The sequence below is a fragment of the Geotrypetes seraphini genome, chromosome 5 (assembly GCF_902459505.1).
Source record: "Geotrypetes seraphini chromosome 5, aGeoSer1.1, whole genome shotgun sequence".
Taxonomy (NCBI): domain Eukaryota; kingdom Metazoa; phylum Chordata; class Amphibia; order Gymnophiona; family Dermophiidae; genus Geotrypetes; species Geotrypetes seraphini.
In genome coordinates, this window is record NC_047088.1 from 161,892,376 (window position 1) to 161,913,721 (window position 21,346).

The 21,346-nt window shown below is 43.6% G+C and overlaps 1 protein-coding gene across 1 annotated transcript in view; it reads left to right on the forward strand.

Moving 5' to 3' along the window:
- Nucleotides 1-14,797, forward strand: part of UNC80 (unc-80 homolog, NALCN channel complex subunit) — a 392,207-nt gene extending 377,410 nt beyond the window's left edge. Inside the window, 2 exon segments of the mRNA XM_033945805.1 lie at nt 6,128-6,324; nt 13,585-14,797. Coding sequence (XP_033801696.1) covers nt 6,128-6,324; nt 13,585-13,824 — 437 coding nt within the window. The 3' untranslated portion in view covers nt 13,825-14,797.
- The last annotated feature ends 6,549 nt before the right edge of the window (nt 14,798-21,346 follow it).

A 21,346-nucleotide genomic window follows, 5' to 3' on the forward strand; every position in this document is an offset into this window, starting at 1 on the left:
TCCATCATGCCAAGCAGTCCGCTCACGCAGCGGCCCAACAGGTCCAGGACCTGTGCAGTAATCCTCTATTTATACCCCTCTATCCCCTTTTCCAGCAGGAAATTGTCCAATCCTTTCTTAAACCCCTGTACTGTACTCTGCCCTATTACTCCCTCTGGAAGCGCATTCCAGGTGTCCACCACTCGTTGGGTAAAGAAGAACTTCCTAGCATTCGTTTTAAATCTGTCCCCTTTCAACTTTTCCAAGTGTCCTCTTGTTCTTTTATTTTTCGAAAGTTTGAAGAATCTGTCCTTCTCTACTCTCTCTATGCCCTTCATGATCTTATAAGTCTCTATCATATCCCCTCTAAGTCTCCTCTTCTCCAGGGAAAAGAGACCCAGTTTCTCCAATCTCTCAGCGTATGAGAGGTTTTCCATCCCTTTTATCAAGCGTGTCGCTCTCCTCTGAACCCTCTCGAGTAACGCCATATCCTTCCTAAGGTACGGAGACCAATATTGGACGCAGTATTCCAGATGCGGGCGCACCATCGCCCGATACAATGGCAGGATAACTTCTTTTGTCCTTGTTGTAATACCCTTCTTGATTATGCCTAGCATTCTATTTGCTTTCTTAGCGGCTGTTGCGCACTGTGCCGTCGGCTTCATTGTCATGTCCACCATTACCCCCAAGTCCCTTTCTTGGTTGCTCTCATTCAATAATATCCCTCCCATCGTATAGTTGTACCTCGGGTTTCTGTTTCCAACATGCAATACTTTACATTTCTCAACGTTGAACTTCATCTGCCATCTCGCCGCCCATTCCCCCAATTTGTTCAAGTCCCTTTGCAATTCTTCGCATTCCTCTTTAGTCCCAGCTCCACTAAATAGTTTTGTATCGTCCGCAAATTTTATTATCTCACACTTCGTGCCTGTTTCTAGATCATTTATGAATATATTAAATAGCAGCGGCCCGAGCACTGAGCCCTGCGGAACACCACTCGTGACCCCCATCCAGTCCGAGTAGTGGCCCTTCACCCCTACCCTCTGTTTCCTACCCGCCAACCAGTTTCTGATCCATCTATGTACGTCTCCGTCCACTCCATGGTTCTTCAGTTTCCGGAGTAGACGTTCGTGAGGCACCTTGTCAAAGGCTTTTTGGAAATCAAGGTATATGATGTCTATGGGGTCTCCTCTGTCCATCCGTTTGTTAATTCCTTCGAAGAAGTGCAATAAGTTCGTTAGGCACGATCTCCCCCTGCAGAAACCATGTTGGGTTGTTTTCAAAAGTTCGTTTCTTTCCAGATGTTCATCGATGTGTTCTTTAATCAGTGCTTCCGTCAGTTTCCCCGGAACCGAAGTCAAACTCACTGGTCTGTAGTTTCCCTGGTCACCTCTTGATCCCTTTTTAAAGATGGGCGTGACATTGGCTATCTTCCAATCCTCCGGGATCATGCCTGTTTTCAAGGATAGGTTGCAAATTTGCTGCAGTAGTTCCGCTATCTCCTCCTTTAATTCCTTCAGAACCCTGGGATGGATTCCGTCCGGACCCGGGGATTTGTCAGTTTTAAGTTTTTCTATCTGCCTGTGTACATCATCAAGGCTCACTTCCATGGATGTTAATTTTTCTGCTTGATTTCCATTGAATATTTGTTCAGGTTCCGGTATGTTGGTTGTGTCTTCGTTTGTAAATACAGACGAGAAGAACATGTTGAGTCTTTCTGCGACTTCTTTCTCCTCCTTCACCGCTCCCTTCCTGTCTCCTTCGTCCAGCGGTCCTACCTCCTCCCTAGCTGGCTGTTTCCCTTTAACATATCTGAAGAACGGTTTGAAATTTCGTGCCTCCCTGGCTAGCCTCTCTTCATACTCTCTTTTGGCTTTTCGAACCACACGGTGACATTCTTTTTGATACTTCCTGTGCTCCTTCTGGTTCCCTTCAGTTTTGTCCTTTTTCCATTCCCTGAATGAATTTTTCTTATTGCCTATCGCTTCCTTCACTATTTTAGTCATCCATACTGGGTCTTTTGTTCGACCCTTTTTGCACCCCTTTCTGAATCTGGGGATGTGCAGATTTTGTGCCTCGCTCACTGTGTCTTTGAAAAAAGACCAGGCATGTTCTACTGTTTGCCATTTTTTGGAAGTGTTCCTAAGTTTCTTCCTTACCATTTCCCTCATTGCTTCATAGTTTCCTTTCCTGAAGTTGAAAGATGTCACTATGGTTCTCTTTCCGTTCGGTATGCCTACTTCAACCTTGAACTTGATCATATTATGATCACTGTTTCCCAACGGTCCCACTACTTCCACTTCCTTTGCAGGTCCCCTTAGTCCATTTAGGATTAAATCCAGAGTGGCATTTCCTCTCGTCGGTTCTCTAACAAGCTGCTCCATGAAGCAATCTTGTATAGCCTCCAGGAATTCTGTCTCCCTAGCGCATCTTGAGCTTCCAAGACTCCAGTCTATCCCAGGATAGTTGAAGTCTCCCATAACAACTGTGTAACCACTTTTGCATTCTCGCTTCATCTCGGCATCCATTTCTTTATCGCTATCTCCGGTTTGCCCGGGTGGACGATAGTATAGGCCCATCTTTATTTCATGCCCTTTCCTACCCGGTATTTTAACCCATAGCGATTCCAGTTTGTTGATCATCTCCGCTGTGTCCATTCTTGTCGATTGTATGCTTTCTTTTACGTATAGGGCTATTCCTCCTCCTTTCTGACCTGACCTATCCCGGCGATAGAGCTTGTACCCCGACAGTGCTGTATCCCATTTGTTTTCCTCATTCCACCACGTTTCAGAGATTCCAATGATGTCTATGTCCTCTGCATTGGCCATGGCTTCTAGCTCCCCCATTTTGTTTCTTAAACTCCTTGCATTAGTATATATGCAGTTTAGATCCTGGCATTTTGTCGTCTTCATTTCTTTTCCCTGTGCTTCAGTCTTTGGTGTCTTCTCTTTTGCTACAATCTTTCTAACCTCCTCTTCTGGGTTAGTTGACTCCTGTAATTTGTCTCTTGTTTCTTCCCTGCCTTTTTTCCCCTTAGTATCTTCACGGGATACCTTCTTCCGAATCATCAACGCTAGGTCGACTGTCGGCTTTCCCCTTTCTCTTAGTTTAAAGCCTGTTCTATTCCTCTCTTGACGTTGTTTGCTAGAAGTCTTGTTCCCGCCACGCTCAGGTGCAGTCCATCTCTCCTGTAGAGCTTGCTCTTGCCCCAGAACGCTGTCCAGTTCCTCACGAAGTGGAACCCTTCTTCCTCACACCATCTCCTCATCCATGCATTTATTGATTGTAGTTCTTCCTGCCTTTTCACATCTGCCCTCGGTACCGGTAGGATCTCTGAGAATGCTATCTTCTGGGTCCTCATCTTCAGTTTCCTTCCTAGAATCTTGAACTGTTCTATCAGCGTGCCTCTTCTGTAGTCTCTCCTGCTGACATCATTCATCCCGATGTGGATCATTACTGCGGTCTCTTCCGTCTCTGCTCCTTCCAAGACCTTCTCAATTTTGTCCACGATGTCCTTGGTTCTCGCTCCTGGGAGGCAGGTCACCAGTCGATCCTCTCTTCCTCCTGCTATGTGGCTGTCTACATGCCTCAATATCGAGTCTCCCACCAGGATCGCTGACTTTCCCTTCTTCAATTTTCTTATCGGTCTCAGGTCAATGTCCTCGGTGTGCTTAGCTCTCTCTTCTTCTGGGCATCGACTAGCCAATTCTTCCCCCTCGTGTGGTATTCTTCTGTGGGTGTCTTCTTTGAGGTCATCTGCTTCTTGCTCCCCCTTCCAAGTTGGTGTTGCATCATCTCTCATCTGGAGTTCGTTCTCTTCCACCCTCCTCCTGTATGCTTCCTCAATGAATTCCTCGAGTTCCCTGACTTCCTTCTCGATGTGTTTCTCACTCCTGAAGTCTTCAAATGCCCTGGTAGGGTCCTCCGTGGTGTAAAGTCCTTCTAGCTCCTGTATCTTGTCCTCAAGTCGCTTGACTTCTTTCTTCAAGCTTTTCAGCTCCTGACACCGACTGCATACGTATGACTGTCTCCCCGAGGGGAGGTAGTCATACATATGACAGTCCGCGCAGAACACTGGAAAGCTCATCTTCTGGTTACCTTCTGCTTCCATCGGGGTTACTACTTTAAGAAAACAGATAAGTTTACGTGTTCCTTCGGTGCCTGCTTCCTTCTGCACCTGCTTCTTGCTTTACTGCCTTCTGCCTTTGTATGGACTGCCTACGCTCTACCTTTCCTTACTTTTGTTTGTGTGATTGTTCTTTCTGTGCCTGGTGCCTTTGCACAACCTTGCCTAACTTTTGCTTGTGTGTGGTTGTTCCTTCTGTATCTGCTTCTTGCCTTGCTGCTTTCTTGTGTGTGTTGTCTTTTCTCTTCCTTACCTTACTGCTGCTTGTGTGTTCGTCTCTTCTGCGCTGCTTGCCACTTCCTCCTCTGTCTCCCTCCTCTGCTCGTTTTTGCTTCTAAAACTGCTTTTCTCCCTTGCTGCTTCTACTCCTCTTGCCTGATGCTGTGCACCACGTTCGTCGTTGGCTCCGCCCCCTTTTATGGGGGGTTCGGGTGCTGACTCCTCTGACGCGGTGGGGGTGGGCGGAGCTAACTCTCGCCCAGCCCCTAGCCTCCTGCTCTCCTCTGTCTCCCTCCTCTGCTCGTTTTTGCTTCTAAACTGCTTTTCTCCCTTGCTGCTTCTACTCCTCTTGCCTATTCCAGCGATCAACCACCCTTTCAGTGAAAAATAATTTCCTGGTGTCACCGTGCAGTTTCCCGCCTCTGATTTTCCACGGATGCCCCCTTGTATGCATAAATAATTGCACATTGCATGCATAGATTGTATAGAGGATAAGCACTGTAAAAACGCTAGAGCAAGCATAGTCCCTTTTTAAAGACAGTCTCCGAGGCACAAAATCTATATATACCGCATATCAACAAGGGATCCAAGAGGAAAAAGAACAAGGAACCGGCATGGCTCACTGTATTGATGAAGGAAGCGATCAGAGACAAGAAGACTTCGTTTAAGGAATGGAAAAGGTTAAAAACGGATAAAAACTGGAAAAAGCACAAACAACATCAAAGCAGGTGCCATAAAGCGGTAAGAGAGGCCAAAAGAGACTACGAGGAAGAGGAGACTGAGAGGGGACATGATCGAAACATTCAAGATAATGAAAGGAATAGACTTAGTAGATAAAGACAGGTTGTTCACCCTGTCCAAGGTAAAGAGAACGAGAGGGGCGGGACTGCGGCAGAGAGAAGACAACTCGGACAACCTATGACAGCTTACAAAGATCGCTAGAGCCAGCGATCTTCTTCTGCAGGGCAGGCTGCTGAATTTTGGTAAATTGCTGCGGAAAGCCGGACACTAGCAGGGAAGACACTTCCTGACTGACCCTCCCCACTCGCCCTCTAAAGCAGGAGCGGCAGGCCAGCAAGAGGCAGCGCTGCCGCTACTGCTTTAGGGGCGGTGGGGAGGGTCAGTCAATGAATCGGGAGGCTGATTTTTTGGTGGGGTGAATCGATTCGAATCGTGAATCGGGCAGCACTAGTGTCCACTGCTCATAGATGAATCGGTGACTAATCCAAAGTTAACTTTCAAGTGCTCTCAACCTGATCCAAGATCAATTTTAAAATAATTCCCTTAACCTATTCCCTTTTGTGACATTCCCTTTCTTTCTTTCCTATCAAGATATTGCAGTTCCTCCCCCGCTCCCATTATTTTCTTATCCTACTCCCCCCTGTTTTACAAAAATGTAGTGTGGTTTTTAGTGCTGGCCACAGCAGTAACAGCTCTCACACTCATAACATTCCTATGAGCATCCGAGCTGTTACTATCGCGGCCAGCACTAAAAATGTTAGTGTGGTTTTGACAAAGGGGGGCGGGGGGGGGGGCTAATGTATTTTATGTCTAATTTTATTATGTATATATGTATATTATTATAATGTATGTTTTCCTACTTTCATATAACCTCTCTTCTTTTCCCCCAAATTATTGTACACCACTCAGAGTTATAATGAGCAGTATATCAAAGCCTAAATAAATAAGCTTGATTAATCAGGCATATAAAAAGTTAGACACTTCATAAAATTGTATCGCTTGATACAGATCTTTACTACAGGATAAATCTGTTAAGACATTTCTCTTGTTCTTGCCTGGCAGTGGATCAAAAACGATCTGTGACTTTCACTGAAATGCACCAACACTCATCAACATCGCAGGGTGACACAGCACATGCGGGGATCCACTCTAGCTACAGCCCAGCCAGAGCCGGCAGATCAGAAACCATAGATCATCCCATACATACCTCCTCACCCACGATGGTAGTGGCGGACCTCCACAGTCAAGCCATTTGTCAGGTAACCTAACCTTAACACTAGAGCCCCATCCAGAAAGCGTTCTCTTGCTCACTACGATCTCTGGAGGGTGGATGAACTATGCATGATTGATCAGGAACATGAGACATATTATATTTTCACTGAACACTATCAGGTCCTTTTTCAGCTGGCAGAAAATCGTGTAATTTAAAGAGGTAATTCTATACATTGGCACCTAGATGTATGTGTGTCATAACCGCCAACAGTTGGTAGTTATGTGCAAATATGCACTGGGTGTAATTCTATAAGGTAGCCCCTAAGTGCTTATAGAGCAGTGGTTCTTAAACCTGTCCTGGGGGACCCAGCCAGTTGGATTTTCAAGATATCGCTAATGAAAATGAATGAAGCAGACTTGCATGCCATCCACCTCTATTATATGCAAATCTGCCTCATGCATATTTATGACAAGTTTAAGAACCTGCTATAGAGCATAACTGCAGGGTGGGTCTTCAAGTGATACATACAATTATAGAATATTATCAATTATGCACATCTCATGTCACATATAGGAAGGCCTACTTACATCTGCCAATGACATGGTGTAAATGGTTATGCCTAAGCTTTGGCATTCCTATGCTGCTTTATACTAGTATTCTATAATCACATCTTGTTATAGAAGTGGCACCCAGCTCTCGCAAATTTTACAGAAAGTCTCCATTCCTGTGTTTTCCCTCACTCCCATTGTCTGGCATCTCTCCCTTCTGCTTCTGGATTCAACAGCTTCCTTTTTCTTCCCTCTCCATCTTATCCACTCCCAACATCTCTCTCTCCCCTTCCCTTGTTCCCTGGGTCAAACATCTCTTTCCACTTCCCCCATGCTTTATCTCTCCCTTCCTCCCCTCCAACATCTTATACAATATTTCTCCCTCTGTCCCCCATACACCATCTCTCCCTTCCTCCCCTTCACCATCTTATGCAATATTTCTCCCCATGCACTCTCTCCTTCTCCTCCATCATCTTATCCAATATCTCTCCCTCCCCTCCCCATGTCCAACATTTTCTTCCTCTCCAAGCAGCATCTCTCCCCTCTACCCCATTGCTGGCTCTCCCTTTCTCCCCAGTCCCCTTCTTCACTCCATGTCCAGCATCTCTCCTTCCCTCCCTCATTGTCCAATTCTTACAACTCTCTGTTTTATTTTTCTTCAGTGAGTCAGCGGTAGCTGGCAGCAATTCTCACACACTGCCTGCCACTAACCCAGAAGCCTCCCCTCTGCCGCAGAGAAACAGGAAATTGCCAGAGGGGGGCAGGATGTGGCAGAGGGGAGGCTTCTGGGTTAGCATCAGGCAGCCTGTGAGAATCGTTGCCGGCTGCCACTGACCCATTGAAGAGAGAACTGTAGGATTCCAGGCTGTTTTCTTCACAACTGGCATAAACCTGGACAAATGGTGAAAAATCACCAAAACTGTCCAGATGCCCAACAGTTGTTGAAAGGAGGACATGTCCAGGAAAACTTGGACATACGGTAACTCTACACTTTTCTCCTTCCCAGCAAACAAAGGAGTTACATAAATGGTGCCTGACAACAGGGACTTTGAGAGCAAGCGAATTTCAAAGGCCACCCCACCTGACAGTGAACAAAGTGATTCTGGACATTTTCCTTAGATTTACAAATATTTGAACTGCTGGTACCTGACCAGTTTAGACTGTGTTTTGGGTTGAGAGCAGGTGGAAGAACAGACAGTGAGCCATGAGTATTGAGAGCTTGGATCAGTATGAGGTCCAGATGCTGAGCCTTGTGAATGAACTTGAGGAATATCTGTTAATAAAAAATCCAGCAGCAGTGCTGTTCCTTGCTGGGGTCAAGATTAACCCCAGAAGGAAGGGAGCCAGTTTGCCGGAGAGAAGAGATTGTACCAATCCAGTGTGAGGAACGGAAGTGTGTCAGCAGAACAAGAGGATGCCATGTGTGTGGAAGGAGATTGGCGAAAAGGAGCCTATAAAAACCGCACCTCAGAGGACCAACACCATTGCAAGACTGATCGTGAGCTAATAGTGAGGAAGAAGTCAAGCATGAGTTTGTTTCCTGTGATTCCACAAGGTTCCAGTCTTGTTCCCAATTTGATACCCTCACCCATTGTGTTGCCGGGTGCAACTATAAAAACAGTGGCCAACTACTTTAAATTGGTGTCTCAAACCTCGGTCCCACATGTGGCTACCACCAGAAGCAATATGGAGGATTGGAGACCCTTCTGCCTCAAAGCTAAAATTGTTCTTGCCCTAGAGAGAGGCCACAAAACTTACTGGTTTATGTTTCCATCGGTAAAAGCATGTCATTATAAGAGATTCTTAGGAAAAAATGTTTGCATTTCAGGCTAGTGCAATGAATTCATGTTGGAGTATGTGGGGTCAACATCTCCAGTTGATTCTATGGGTCATCCCTGGTCTCAGAAATCTTGCGAGGCTGCATCAATACCACTATGCCTAAGGATGTAGGTGTACCTATGGATTCCTACCCGTGAGCACGTGGTTAACATACAAAAAATGGCACTAGGGTTTATCATCAAGATTAAACAGGAGCCAGACACTGGGATCCCCATCAAAGAGAATCTAGGTTTGGTGGCCTAAGGTGACATCATGGTCACTGATCAGAAAGATGAACAATTAGCTAGGCTGAAAGGGCGACCCATACCAAGACTTCAAATGGCTGTCATGTCAATGAGAGAAGTGGAGCAGTTGGAGGAGCCACTGGAACAGTGGTACAGAAACCTAATCAACTTCACTGTGCCGGCAGTATATGTAAGAGATACCTGGATCCTGCCCGGCCTGGGAGATCGATCCTGGGCCTCACTCATGGGGATAAATACCTGAGAAAATGTATGTACCAATTGTGGTGTTTGACTTACCGATATATTCTGCTGGCCGTAGTGATTGTGATCAATGTCTACAGAAAGATGTGAATAAGGGTCGAGATCTGCAGATGTCTCACTTTGGATCCAGGACCTGGAGGTTATACTCAGGCAGCAGTCCCGTGCAATGATCCTTCCTGTAGTTGAGTCATTCGGTGCTGAAAAACTCAGTGCAAGTGGTCACCTCAAACTGTAAGGCCACTGGGTTCCTGAAGTACTGAGGGGAGGAACAAGTGTCCAGAAGCAGAACATTGTGTGTTTTTTTGGAGGGCTCTGATAATTCTGCCTGTTGCAAAATGTTTTGCTTGACATGAACTTATGCTAATGGTTTAAAGTATGAGTATGTCTGTTGAATTTAGAAAACAAAACCTGCAGATTTGGTGATTAATTACTAGTGCAGTTATGAACTTTTATTAGACGTGAAGGGTGTTCCTAACACCGAGATCTCTGCAAGGAAGGAGTTGATAAGTTACAGGTTAATTTTTGTCAAATAAAGCAAGGTTGATTTGGGTTTTTTTTTTTGTTTTTTTTTTACCAGAGGGGACTGCAGTCCTATCTGGAATTTTGAGTGGCCTACACCCAGCTGCCAAACCATATTACATTTTCCCCAGTTTTTATTTCTTACGAATTGTAATGTAAATGTAGGAAGGGAATAGTGTTTTCTAAATCAGAGACACAGTAATGAAAAAAGGAAGATTTAAATCATGTCCTTCTAACACAGGGACACAAGAGGTCATTTGAACACACTGCCACCCTGCATTATTCCATCTTACATTTCTTATGAACTGTAACCAGGTAGTTAAGTGTTTCTAACATGGGAACACCAGGTTATCAGGTGAAACTAGTGGTTTATAAACTGATGCCACCTATCTTTCAGTAAGTATTCTAACTTTTATGTGTGGGAGTGTTAAGATCAAGGCAAAAACACTTTGGATTTTCTGGTTTCCATCTAGGGACTCTCATGGATTTATGTGGGCTGGCCACCCATGCAAGTATGTGAAGAGCTCCATTCCATCATTGTAATCCAATAGGTGGTAAATTGTGGTGGTTTGAGGTGGTCTAGGGTGAAGACAGTCACAAATGATTTCTGCTTCATGTAGAAATCATTTGTTTCATGTACACAGGGGAGAGTGTAGCCCTGGGGGAATGTTATGCACTGAAAGAAAAAGGAATAAGGAGTGCATATATTCCCCATGACTGCTATGAGACGTTTTTAAAATCATCAGTGCTGTGCGTTTTCTAACCGGTAGCCGTTTGCAGTCCCTTCCTAGGGCTGCCTGCTATTGTTGAAGGTGTGACTGTTGGCTATCCTAACTGTAGTTTCCATGGAAATAGGAGGGTCAACAGGAATTTACTAAGGGAAGTAGACTTGTTGGTTCCAGGGGATCATTGGAAACCCAGCAAATAAGTTTTAGGAGTTTTCTGGAAGCCAAGAGTCTGCCTCTGGACTTGAACTTCTGAAGTGGTGGGGGGTGTTAGTTGGAAGTAGCCCTACCTCATGAAGAGACTTAAGGGCTAGAGAAAGCATGGCAAATTTGGATTTTGGTCAGAACACACCAACTGAGCAGTGCAACCTAATTGTGAGAATTTGGATCTCTGGTGAAATCTCACCTTGTTTACCATAATTAATTTCCCTCTTCAGAGGCGCAGCAGCAGCAATTACTCCTGAAGCTTTCCTTCTGCTGCATTTCACATAGGAAGTAGTCAGAGGAGAGAAAAGTGGCAGAGAAAGCTTCCGGATCAGAAGGCAGCATGTAGGAATTGCTGCCACTGCTGGCGATCCTTTGAATGGACTGAAAAGCTCGTTAAAGGAGGGAGATGCAGGACCGTGAAAGGCCTAGCTTGTCAAGTATGTATGCAGGGCAGGCCTGAGCCCAAACTGAGTGGACCTAAGCCTATGCCCCTGTTCAGACATTTTTAGCAGATGGACCTATTTTTAGGCATTTTAAGATGTCCATTTGCTTTGAAAATGAGCAGTATAAAGATTGTACAGCAAAGCAAGTTCAGCTCTAAAAACCAAAGAAAAATGAACAGAAAGAGAGAAAAATAGTCTTCAGCTGTCATTGCTAAATACTATATTCTTGAAGACTCCAATTTCAGTAGGGAGATGGAGATAGAGAAAAAGAAAAAGAAGTGGCTGAAATGCCACAAGGCCAAAAATCATCAAGCAAGTACAGGAACCACTGTTACACTGGAGGCTATAAAAGAATAATTACAGATACCTGTTTAGTGAGAGATGTAAGGAATCAAAGAAAACATGTTAACTGTTTGAAGTTTAATAATAAAGATATTTTAACCAAAAGAAAAAGTGACCATTTATAAAACTCCTGGTCATAACAAAAAAAAAAAAAAAACCAACAAAAAACTGCTGACGCTTCATCTGCATTTTTCTGTAGACATCCAGCAAAACTCAAACGTTTTGATCACAAAATAAATTTTGGCAATGTGTAAAATAAAGTGTGAAAAGCCATTCCTTATCTACACTCACCTCTGGAGACATTTAAAAAGGTTAATAGCAAACTTTGGGGTCCTTTTACTAGACTGCAGTAAAAATTGGCCTTAGGGCGCCCTTGTGCAATTTTTTCCTCGCGTGCTATGGCCATTTTTACTGCAGCCAGAAAATGGCCAATTTTCTATTTTTTTTTTCTAGTAATGGCAATGCGCTAATGTTGCCATTGATGCATGATCCTTAACACCCTCTTTTTATTACTCCACGATAGAAATTTCTACCATGGCCTGGAGTGCTAAATGCTTTGACGTTCACAGAATTCCTATGAACCTCAGAGCATTTAACACCCAAGGCCACGGTAGAAACCTCTACCGCAGCTTAGTAAAAGAGGGCCTATAAAATTACCTTGTGAGCACTTACTGACACCTATTTTGTAAGTGGTTTGGGCTCATGAAGTAATCCTGAGCAACACAGTTAGTGCATGCCAATGTAGCTGCACTGATTAGTGCAGGGACGCCCACTGTCTGCCTGTTGACAGACCCCCTCCAAAAAAATACAATTATTAGTGCCTGGATTAGCACACACCAATTAAGAACTTACTGTAGGACACCAGAGCGCATCCCACAGTAAGGTCCGTCAAAAAATTACAAAGACTAGGGGACACTCGATGAAGTTACACGGAAATACTTTTAAAACCAATAGGAGGAATTTTTTTTTCCACTCAGAAAATAGTTAAGCTGTGGAATGCGTTGCCAGAGGATGTGGTAAGAGCGGATAGTGTAGCTGGTTTTAAGAAAGGTTTGGACAAGTTCCTGGAGGAAAAGTCCATAGGCTGTTATTGAGAAAGACATGAAGGAAGCCACTGCTTGCCCTGTATTGGTAGCATGGAATATTGCTACATCTTGGGTTTTGGCCAGGTACTAGTGACCTGGATCGGCCACTGAGAATGGACTACTTGGCTTGATGGACCATTGGTTTGACCCAGTAAGGCTATTCTTATGTTCTTATGATGCGGGAAGCACATGCTAGAAAAAAGGCTCCTGTATCCTTACCCAAGAAAAAAATAATCTCTCAAGATAATGTTTGTATATCAAGTTTATTGTTGACTATAAAAGTATAAAATTATTTTTAATGGAGAGGGTGGTTAATGCCTGGAATGCTTTCCCGATGGAAGTGGTGGAGTGGAAAATGGTGACAGAATTCAAAAAAGTGTGGGATAAACATAGTGGATCTCTAATTAGAAAATGAAGGATGTAAATTAAAGAGCTACGGTCGGTACTGGACAGACTTGCACGGTCTGTGTCCCATATGTGGTGATGTGGTGTAGGATGGGCTGGGGAGGGCAACAATGGAAACGCCACTAACTTGGAACATGAGGATGTTACTGGACAGACTTTATGGTCAGGATGATTGGATAGGCTGGAGTGAGCTTGAACGGCAACTTCAGCATTTGGAACAATACCAGATGGACTTTACAGTCTATTTTCCAGAAATATCAAAGAAGAGACAAGTTAATTTAATCATTAATTTTTTATAACCAATAGGCAGACTGGATGGACAGTTCAGAGCTTTATCTGCCCTCATTTACTATGTTACTATATATAAGCTTTATTATAAAAGCTTTGAACACACTAACGTATTGACAAAAGCATTAGATTTACAAACTAGTTATATCATATTTCAGAATTGCCCTTTCCTTCTAGGAAACATTCTGGAGTAATGGCCTATCATAACCTGATGTTTATTGTTTATTAAGAGCTTTGCATGAGCCTCTATGATGGTGTTATGATACATGAGCTTCAGTAGTGGTGTTACTATGCATGAGGTACAATTTAGGAGCTTGAGTAATGGTGTTACAATTTAGGAGCTTCCATAATGATGAGGACTTCATGGGTCTGTATATATCTTAAAAACTGTTCTTCCACTTCTCCCTCGCTTGATTCTAGAAGAAGCTGGAAGATGTGGAGCCTAGAACAGCACCAGCACATGCTCTGCTACCCACCCCTCTTTCAGACAGTGAGGACTTCATGGGTCTGGAGACCACCAGCCTGCTACAGCACGGAGATACTATCCTTCACATCAGCGAGGACAATGGTACGGAGAACCCCCTGCTCTCAGGACAGTTCAGCTTTACCCATATTGAACTGGGGGAGACTGATGTGGACCTAGATGAGTCACATGTTTAATTTTTGGGGGGGAGGTTTTTTCCTTCACTGAAGTGAGGGGAATGGATGAGGTAGGGAGGGTGCAGTGGCAGGAGCAGTATACATCTTTGCCAGAGAACCTGCCCCTCTTTATAATGACATTTCCCCAAAACACATTCAAGACACTGTGGTTTATGGGACTGAATAAGCACTTTCTCTCTGACAGCACAAACCTGTAACATCCTGCTTGCTACAGATGGGCAGACCCCCTTAGAAAAGGACCAGGAACCTGTGAGTGGGAGCAGCGGGGCTCAATATAAAACGCAGAAAACAGGGGAAGAGTCTGGGCAGCAGTCATCACTCTGGAGACAGAGGGATTTGCTCCACAACTGATAGAGCCTGGAAATGTTAGCATGGTTTATCTCAGCAGCATCTGGATGGCACAGAATACACAGAACAGGTTTGGATATGTAAATCTGGGTGGATCCATCTGGCAGGTCCTGCACTGGAATACCAGATTTACATTACAAGCCATCCAAATGAATCATTACCAGCTGATGCAGAAGCATTTAATTTCACGACCATCTCGCTCCATCGGAGCACCTGTGATAGAGTAGAACATAAATGTTTAGTATTTGATCTGCTTTAGTCAGACCAAGCCTTAACTGTTTGCTGCAAGAACAGTTTTGCTAAGAAAGAGTCATTAAGAAAAATTATTCACAAGAGAAATACGCAGTGCCATAATAACTATGTGGTGTTTGAAAACTTGGATTGTGCAAAACTGCTGTTCACAGCCATTAATAACTGTTTCTATTTTTAGCTTTTGGTCTGTCATTCTTTTTTTGGGTTTTTTTTCATAGTGTGAAATATCCTTTTGTTGTAAGTATGGAAAAACAGAACTATCTAAGGCAGGAAAACAGTATTCAATACAGTTAAGTTCAGAAACCACAAGACCTTTGCTCAACTTACTGTAACCAAACTGTAAACCCTTCAGTTCACCAGTAATTCCATAGTAAATTCCATATTAGATGGCTACATCTTGTTTTATGTATTCAATGGCTAATACTAGTTCTTAATCTTTCTTGAACTCTGTACGGTTTCTGCAGTTTCTGTGTGTATATTTTTTTCCTGTGTGTGGTCTCCTATTCGTCAGTGGATTATTTATGATTTGTTACTAGGTTTTGTGTTCATCTTTAATGTACCATCCATGTTTTATTGAAATCCAGGCTCAAATGGTATAGAAAGCAACAGTTTAAAGTGAACTGTGAAGATATGATTAATAGAAATATGAGTTGTAACAACAGTAATATCACCAGTGCCATATTATACTTAGATAAAATGAAAAAGTTATATTTCACCATCAGAGATGTGTAGGAGGAGGATCTTCAAGAGGCTTCCAGCCCCAGCTGGCTTGAGGTATCAGAGTCCCAAGAGCAGGGCCAGCTCTTGTCATCTTCATACATGCCAGTACAATAACAAAGAGCTAAAGAGCGGCTGATTACTACAGCAATGACACCACAAAATGAGTGATCAGGAGCAAGAACAAGAGCTGAATAATTTTTGGCACAAGTGTACAAGGTCCCTCAACTACCTGACCTATCTGGACATATCCAGGGTTAGGGCTGTGAAGGGGTAGGCAATAATCCTTATCTCTTTGGGGTCCTGAGGGGCAGGAAGTGGGGGGGGGGGGGGAAAGTGATTTCAAAAGCCTACTCTTGTGTATGTGTTACGTGAATTCAGTATCTCCCTTTCTTTATTTATTTTGTCTCTCAATCAAGTGAGATCTAGTGCAGTCCAGGTTTTAGCTGTATATGTGAAAATATTGGGCCCAATATGCAAAAGAATTTAACCATGCAGGAGAGGCCAGTTAAACCCTTCTGAGTTAGCAATCCATCAATATTTAGTGGCACTCAAGTGAATAATGTTGCTGAATATTGCCTGTGATACTTTTTTATGTGAAGTGCTCAGCCCAACCACCTAGGTGCTCAATGGGTTCAAGCAATAATGTCTCTTGGGACTATCACAGCACTCAAAAAGTTCCATACCACCCAAACCTTCAAATAAAGCCAAGATAATTATCTTTGCCTTATCGGTGGTGTTATTCCATTTCGGACGCTACTTGCTACCCCTTGTTTGCTGTTACACCATGCTACACTCCCCTATGAAGTGACCCTCCCCCTCCCCGATCCAGATTTCACAAAATGCTTCATCAGGAGGGGAAACTCTCAGAGACTGCATAAACAGGGAAGGACACCCAACCAGACCCACACCAAGGAACCTAATGCTTGCCACATGGTTTTGAATATTGCCCATAATCTGTTGTTATAGTGGACCCTTGTACTAGTTCAAACATTTTTCCCTTTGATCTAGGAAAGTGCAACTACTGTCCTTCCATGCCACTGAAACTCCCAAGGACTCTTTATTTTTTTAATTCTTTATTTATTTTGAAAATAAATGACAAGTAATACACTTGTTTAAGTAACACGAAAAGTAATAGTACATAGAAAGAAAATACAATTAAAGGAATATCAGTTAACAATCTTCTTAGACCCCCAAAACACTTTGGGGGAGAAGTCCTGAATATACAAAGACTTAATTTAACCATCAGAAAACCAATAAAGAAAATGGCTTAACAGGAATAACTCCTCATTACATAATCACACCCTTTAAACCCTGGAGATCTTCTTCATGTCCAGAAAACTCCAGAGATGGTCTGGAACAAAGAATGTATATTTTGTCCCCAAATATTTAATGAGGAACTTGCATGGATATGCCAATTGGAACGTGGCACCCAAATCTTTTGTCTCTTGCCTCATTGTTAAGAATATTTTCCTCCTTTCTTGAGTTGTTTTATTAAAGTCAGGGTATATCCAAATACGTTGACCAAGAAAAGGTGTGCGAGTTATGAAAATAGAATTTTAGAACAGCATTGAGGTCTTGCTGAAACACAAATGAGACAAATAAGGTAGCTCTCTCTTCCAAAGTTATCACAGATGTTTCCAAAATTGCTGATATATTTCCCAAATCAGGAGGTTGATTCTGAGGACCTTGAAGATTTTCTAAAGTCTCACTCCCATTTTTCTTTATAGAACCAGGTAAATAGTAGATTTTATTCAAAGGAGGAATAATCTCAGGAGTGAAACTTAATATTTGTAGTAAATTTTTCCTAAACAGTTCCACTGAGGAAATCTCTGATGATCTAGGGAAATTCAATCTTCTATTATGGTTCTCCAATTGCTCTATATTTCTGTGTAAAATTAGTTTATTTTTAATCAGACTTTCAGAAACAGACTTCAAAGCAATTATCTCCTGATTCGCTTTGCCAAATTTAGCCTCATTATCTGTTTTTAAATCTTCAACTGTTTTTACCAATAAGTCTACCTTACTTACTAATGATAAGGTTTCCCCCACTGTTTTTTGAATAATGATATCCATTCTCTGGAGTGTCTTCCAGACATCCAGTAAGGTTACCTCCGTTAACGGGGTCGAATATTACCTTCGACCCCTGGTTGGATCTTCTTCACCGGAGCTCCGTTCTCCATCCTGCTCCCCTTTAGCGAGTCAACTCCAATAATCACCTCGGTCTCAAAGCCACTCAGCTACCCAAACAATGCGGCTGTGGGAGACGGAGACACTACCGGGTAGGGAAGCAATAGAGAGAATTCCAGCTCCAGCGTAGCAGCCAAGTCTTGGGATGCCGACGTTTGCAAGCCTCACACTCCCACTGTCAGAGGAGAAACACTGGCGGAAAAATCCAGCGTAGCTTGGCGCATCGGCGTTGAAGAACCGGCTGGTGGGGGTCCCAGACGGACCAAGCCTTTGCGCTTTGTAAGCAGCATAGCACTTAAGGAAAAAGTAAACTCGATCAGCTAGCAGCTCACAAGTCCCGCCACCATCTTGGACACTCCTCTTTACAGCTTCATTTCTCCCAAAGATTCTTTAGATGAAATATATGTCTATGCCTAGAGGAGATGGTTTGTCTCCATACCAAACAATAATGCTTGTTAATTGGTATTAGATGCCTTAAATTCATGTTTGGTTAATGCCAGGGTGGTGTTGGAATAGAGCTTGGGTGAAGCTGGCACCAACTACAGTTGTTAGCAGTGATATTCAGTCCATTAACTGGTTAAGTAAGCACATAAAGTTAGGACAGCTGACTGCCATAAGCTGAATATCAGGTCCATTATATTTACTGGGGGATTCAAAGCAGAATAAAAAGCTGTTAGTGTCACAAAGGAAACAGAAAGCAACATACTTTTTATTCTCCTCTCCATTTCCAATCAAATATTTTTCAGTTCCTCTGACAGGAATTGTCCTCTGCTTCCTTCTCAACTCTCTGACAGTAGAATCTCCCATCCTTTTACATCCTCTAGAAACATAGAAATAGACGGCAGATAAGGGCCACGGCCCATCTAGTCTGCCCACCCCAATGACCCTCCCCTACCTTTCTCTGTGAATAGATCCCATGGTGTCTATCCCATTTGGCCTTAAAATCAGGCACGCTGCTGGCCTCAATAACCTGAAGTGGAAGACTATTCCAGCGATCAACCACCCTTTCAGTGAAAAAGAATTTCCTGGTGTCCCCGTGCAGTTTCCCGCCCCTGATTTTCCATGGATGCCCCCTTGTTGCCGCGGGAGCCTTGAAAAAGAAGATATCTTCTTCCACCTCGATGCGGCCCATGAGATACTTGAATGTCTCAATCATATCACCCCTCTCTCTGCGTTCCTCGAGTGAGTACAGCTGCAACTTATCCAGCCGTTCCTCGTACGGGAGATCCTTGAGTCCCGAGACCATCCGGGTGGCCATTCTCTGGACCGACTCCAGTCTCAGCACATCCTTACGGTAATGCAGCCTCCAGAATTGCACACAGTATTCCAAGTGGGGCCTCACCATGGATCTATACAATGACATAATGACTTCAGGCTTACGGCTGACGAAACTCCTGCGTATGCAACCTATGATTTGCCTTGCCTTGGATGAAGCTTGCTCCATTTGATTGGCAGTCTTCATGTTCTCACTGACGATCACCCCTAAGTCTCGTTCTGCTTCAGTTCTTGTTAGGATCTCGCCATTAAGGGTGTAAGTCTTGCATGGATTTTGGCTGCCCAGGTGCATGACTTTGCATATTTTTTGGCATTGAAGATAAGTTGCCAGGACCTAGACCAGCGCTCCAGTAGGAGTAGGTCGTGCATCATGTTGTCGGACATTGAATTTATGTCTGTTGTGCTTTTGCCCACTACATTGCTTAGTTTGGCGTCATCGGCGAATAATGTTATTTTACCTCGCAGCCCTTCTGCCAAGTCTCTTATAAAGATGTTGAATAGGATTGGGCCCAGGACCAAGCCCTGTGGCACTCCACTGATTATCTCCGTCATTTTGGAGGGGGTGCCGTTCACCACTACCCTCTGAAACCTACCTCCAAGCCAGTTCCCAACCCATTTCGTCAATGTGTTGCCCAATCCTATAGAACTCATCTTGCTCAGCAACCTGCGGTGTGGTACGCTATCGAATGCATTACTGAAGTCTAGGTATACAATGTCCAGGGACTCCTCAACATCCAGCTTCCTCGTCACCCAGTCAAATAAGCTGACAGTAAAACCCTTCCCAAAACCTAGGACTGTCCCTCTGAGCATAACCACCACTGATGAAGGAATTTTCTTCTCCTTTTTTCTTTACCTTATTCCAGTTAGTTACTTCAGGGCTCACATCCTTAAGGCCTGCAGTTCCGGGTTCTTCAAGCTATGCACTTGACATAAGATAGCAGGAATAAGCGCGCTTTCTTCCCCCCCCCACCTAACTTTTTATATATTAAAAAGATGGCAAAGTACTGAAACCTCTCTATTGTTTTCTTTGCCCAGGAACAAGGCCAGAATCCAGGGCCCAGCCCCTAAGGCGCTCCTTGTTCCTCTTGAGTTCTTGGCACTTAAGAAGACAAAAGACACATGCCCCTCCATAGGTCTGACATTCAATGATATTCAGAGCGATTTAAGTGAACAGGAAGCTCTCCACCACCTAAAAGGGCATATCTAGTGGCACTTAACTGGAGATTGTCATTGAATGTCACCCTCAGACCATCCAAGTAAAAAGTGGACAGGTCAGGGGTGGCGCTTGGGGCAGCACTGGGGAGGAACTTCAGGTTATGTAGGTGCCAGCATATTCTGTATCGGCAGCCGCATAACAAAGCAGCCAGATTTAGAACAGCTGAAAAGCTGTCTTAAATCTGGCTGCTTCACTATGCAGGTGCCGGAACTGAATATCAGGCCAGCACCTGCATAACATAGGCTTTTAAAATACAAACAAAAAAAAATCCTCACACATCCCGCTCCCTCAACCTCCCCAAACATGTCTCCAATGTGTAGATAGCCCTCCCCCCTCGTTTACTTTTGTCCCTGGTGGTCCAATGGTGTGATTTGGACATATAAGGGTAAATTAAAAAAAGAGGGCCTAAAGTTGGGTACTGGAATACAGCGTGCTAAGCACAGATTCTAAACTAGCAATTGTGCATGCAATTACAATTATAGAATACTAGCATAATTCCTCATGTATAGGCCTAACTTTATGGACACTTATGCCATGTCAAAAGCTGTGCATAACTGCCTACAGAAGATTTAGACTGGGCCTCATCTGAGCATGCTCCCGGTTTTGATTTCCTGCCAAGGATCACACTCAGTGAAGCCCTCTGCAACGGTGAGCCAGAGAATAGAGAATGACACGGTGACAAAATTCATCACCGTTCCCGTGGGAAATAATTCCATGTCATTTTCTAGTGTCTATTTCAACCTCAGTCCTTCTACACCAGCATTCTTCAAAGCAAAGCTTGCGGGTCAGTGGTTTTGCCCAATTATACTCTGATTCTTCCCTCTCTCCTTAAAGAATGACATGAAGATGGTTTCCCGCGGTTATCCGTGGGGACGGGAACGGTGATGAATTTTGTCACCATGTCATTCTCTACCAGAGAATTTCATTGCACTGGTTTATTGACAGCCAGTCTAAATCTTTTTTTATAAGAAAGGTAATGCTTTTTTCAAAATATACTTTTAAAACACAACTGTTTGGTTCTTAAACAACAAATTTCCAGACTCCTGAGGAAGGTACCCTGAGTACTGAAACACATGCAGCGTTGAGTCGCTGAATGTTTTTATGTTACTGACCCCAACTGGAACATCTCAACCTTCCCACTTTTTGTTTGCTTCCATGGGGATTTCCTGCCGCTTCTAGAGGTGTAGTGACTGAATAGTAACACTGTCCTTATAACGTGTGGCCCTGCCCCAAATTACCCTTGGTCCCTCCTCCAGAAATCCAGTTCATATTTGACCATATATTTACTAAAGCCACATTTTTATCCTTTTATCCAGATATCAAATCACACAGCCAGCAACTGATGCTGACTATGTAGTTTTGAATATTGCCCATAATATATTCATATAGTGCAGATTCCACACTTGTACTAATTCAACCATTGTTCTCTTTGCTATAGGAAGGTACAGCTGTTGTTCTTCCATGCCAGTGCGGCTCTTGAGAACACATAGGCTATACCACGCATAAAGAACAAAGAAAAGATAC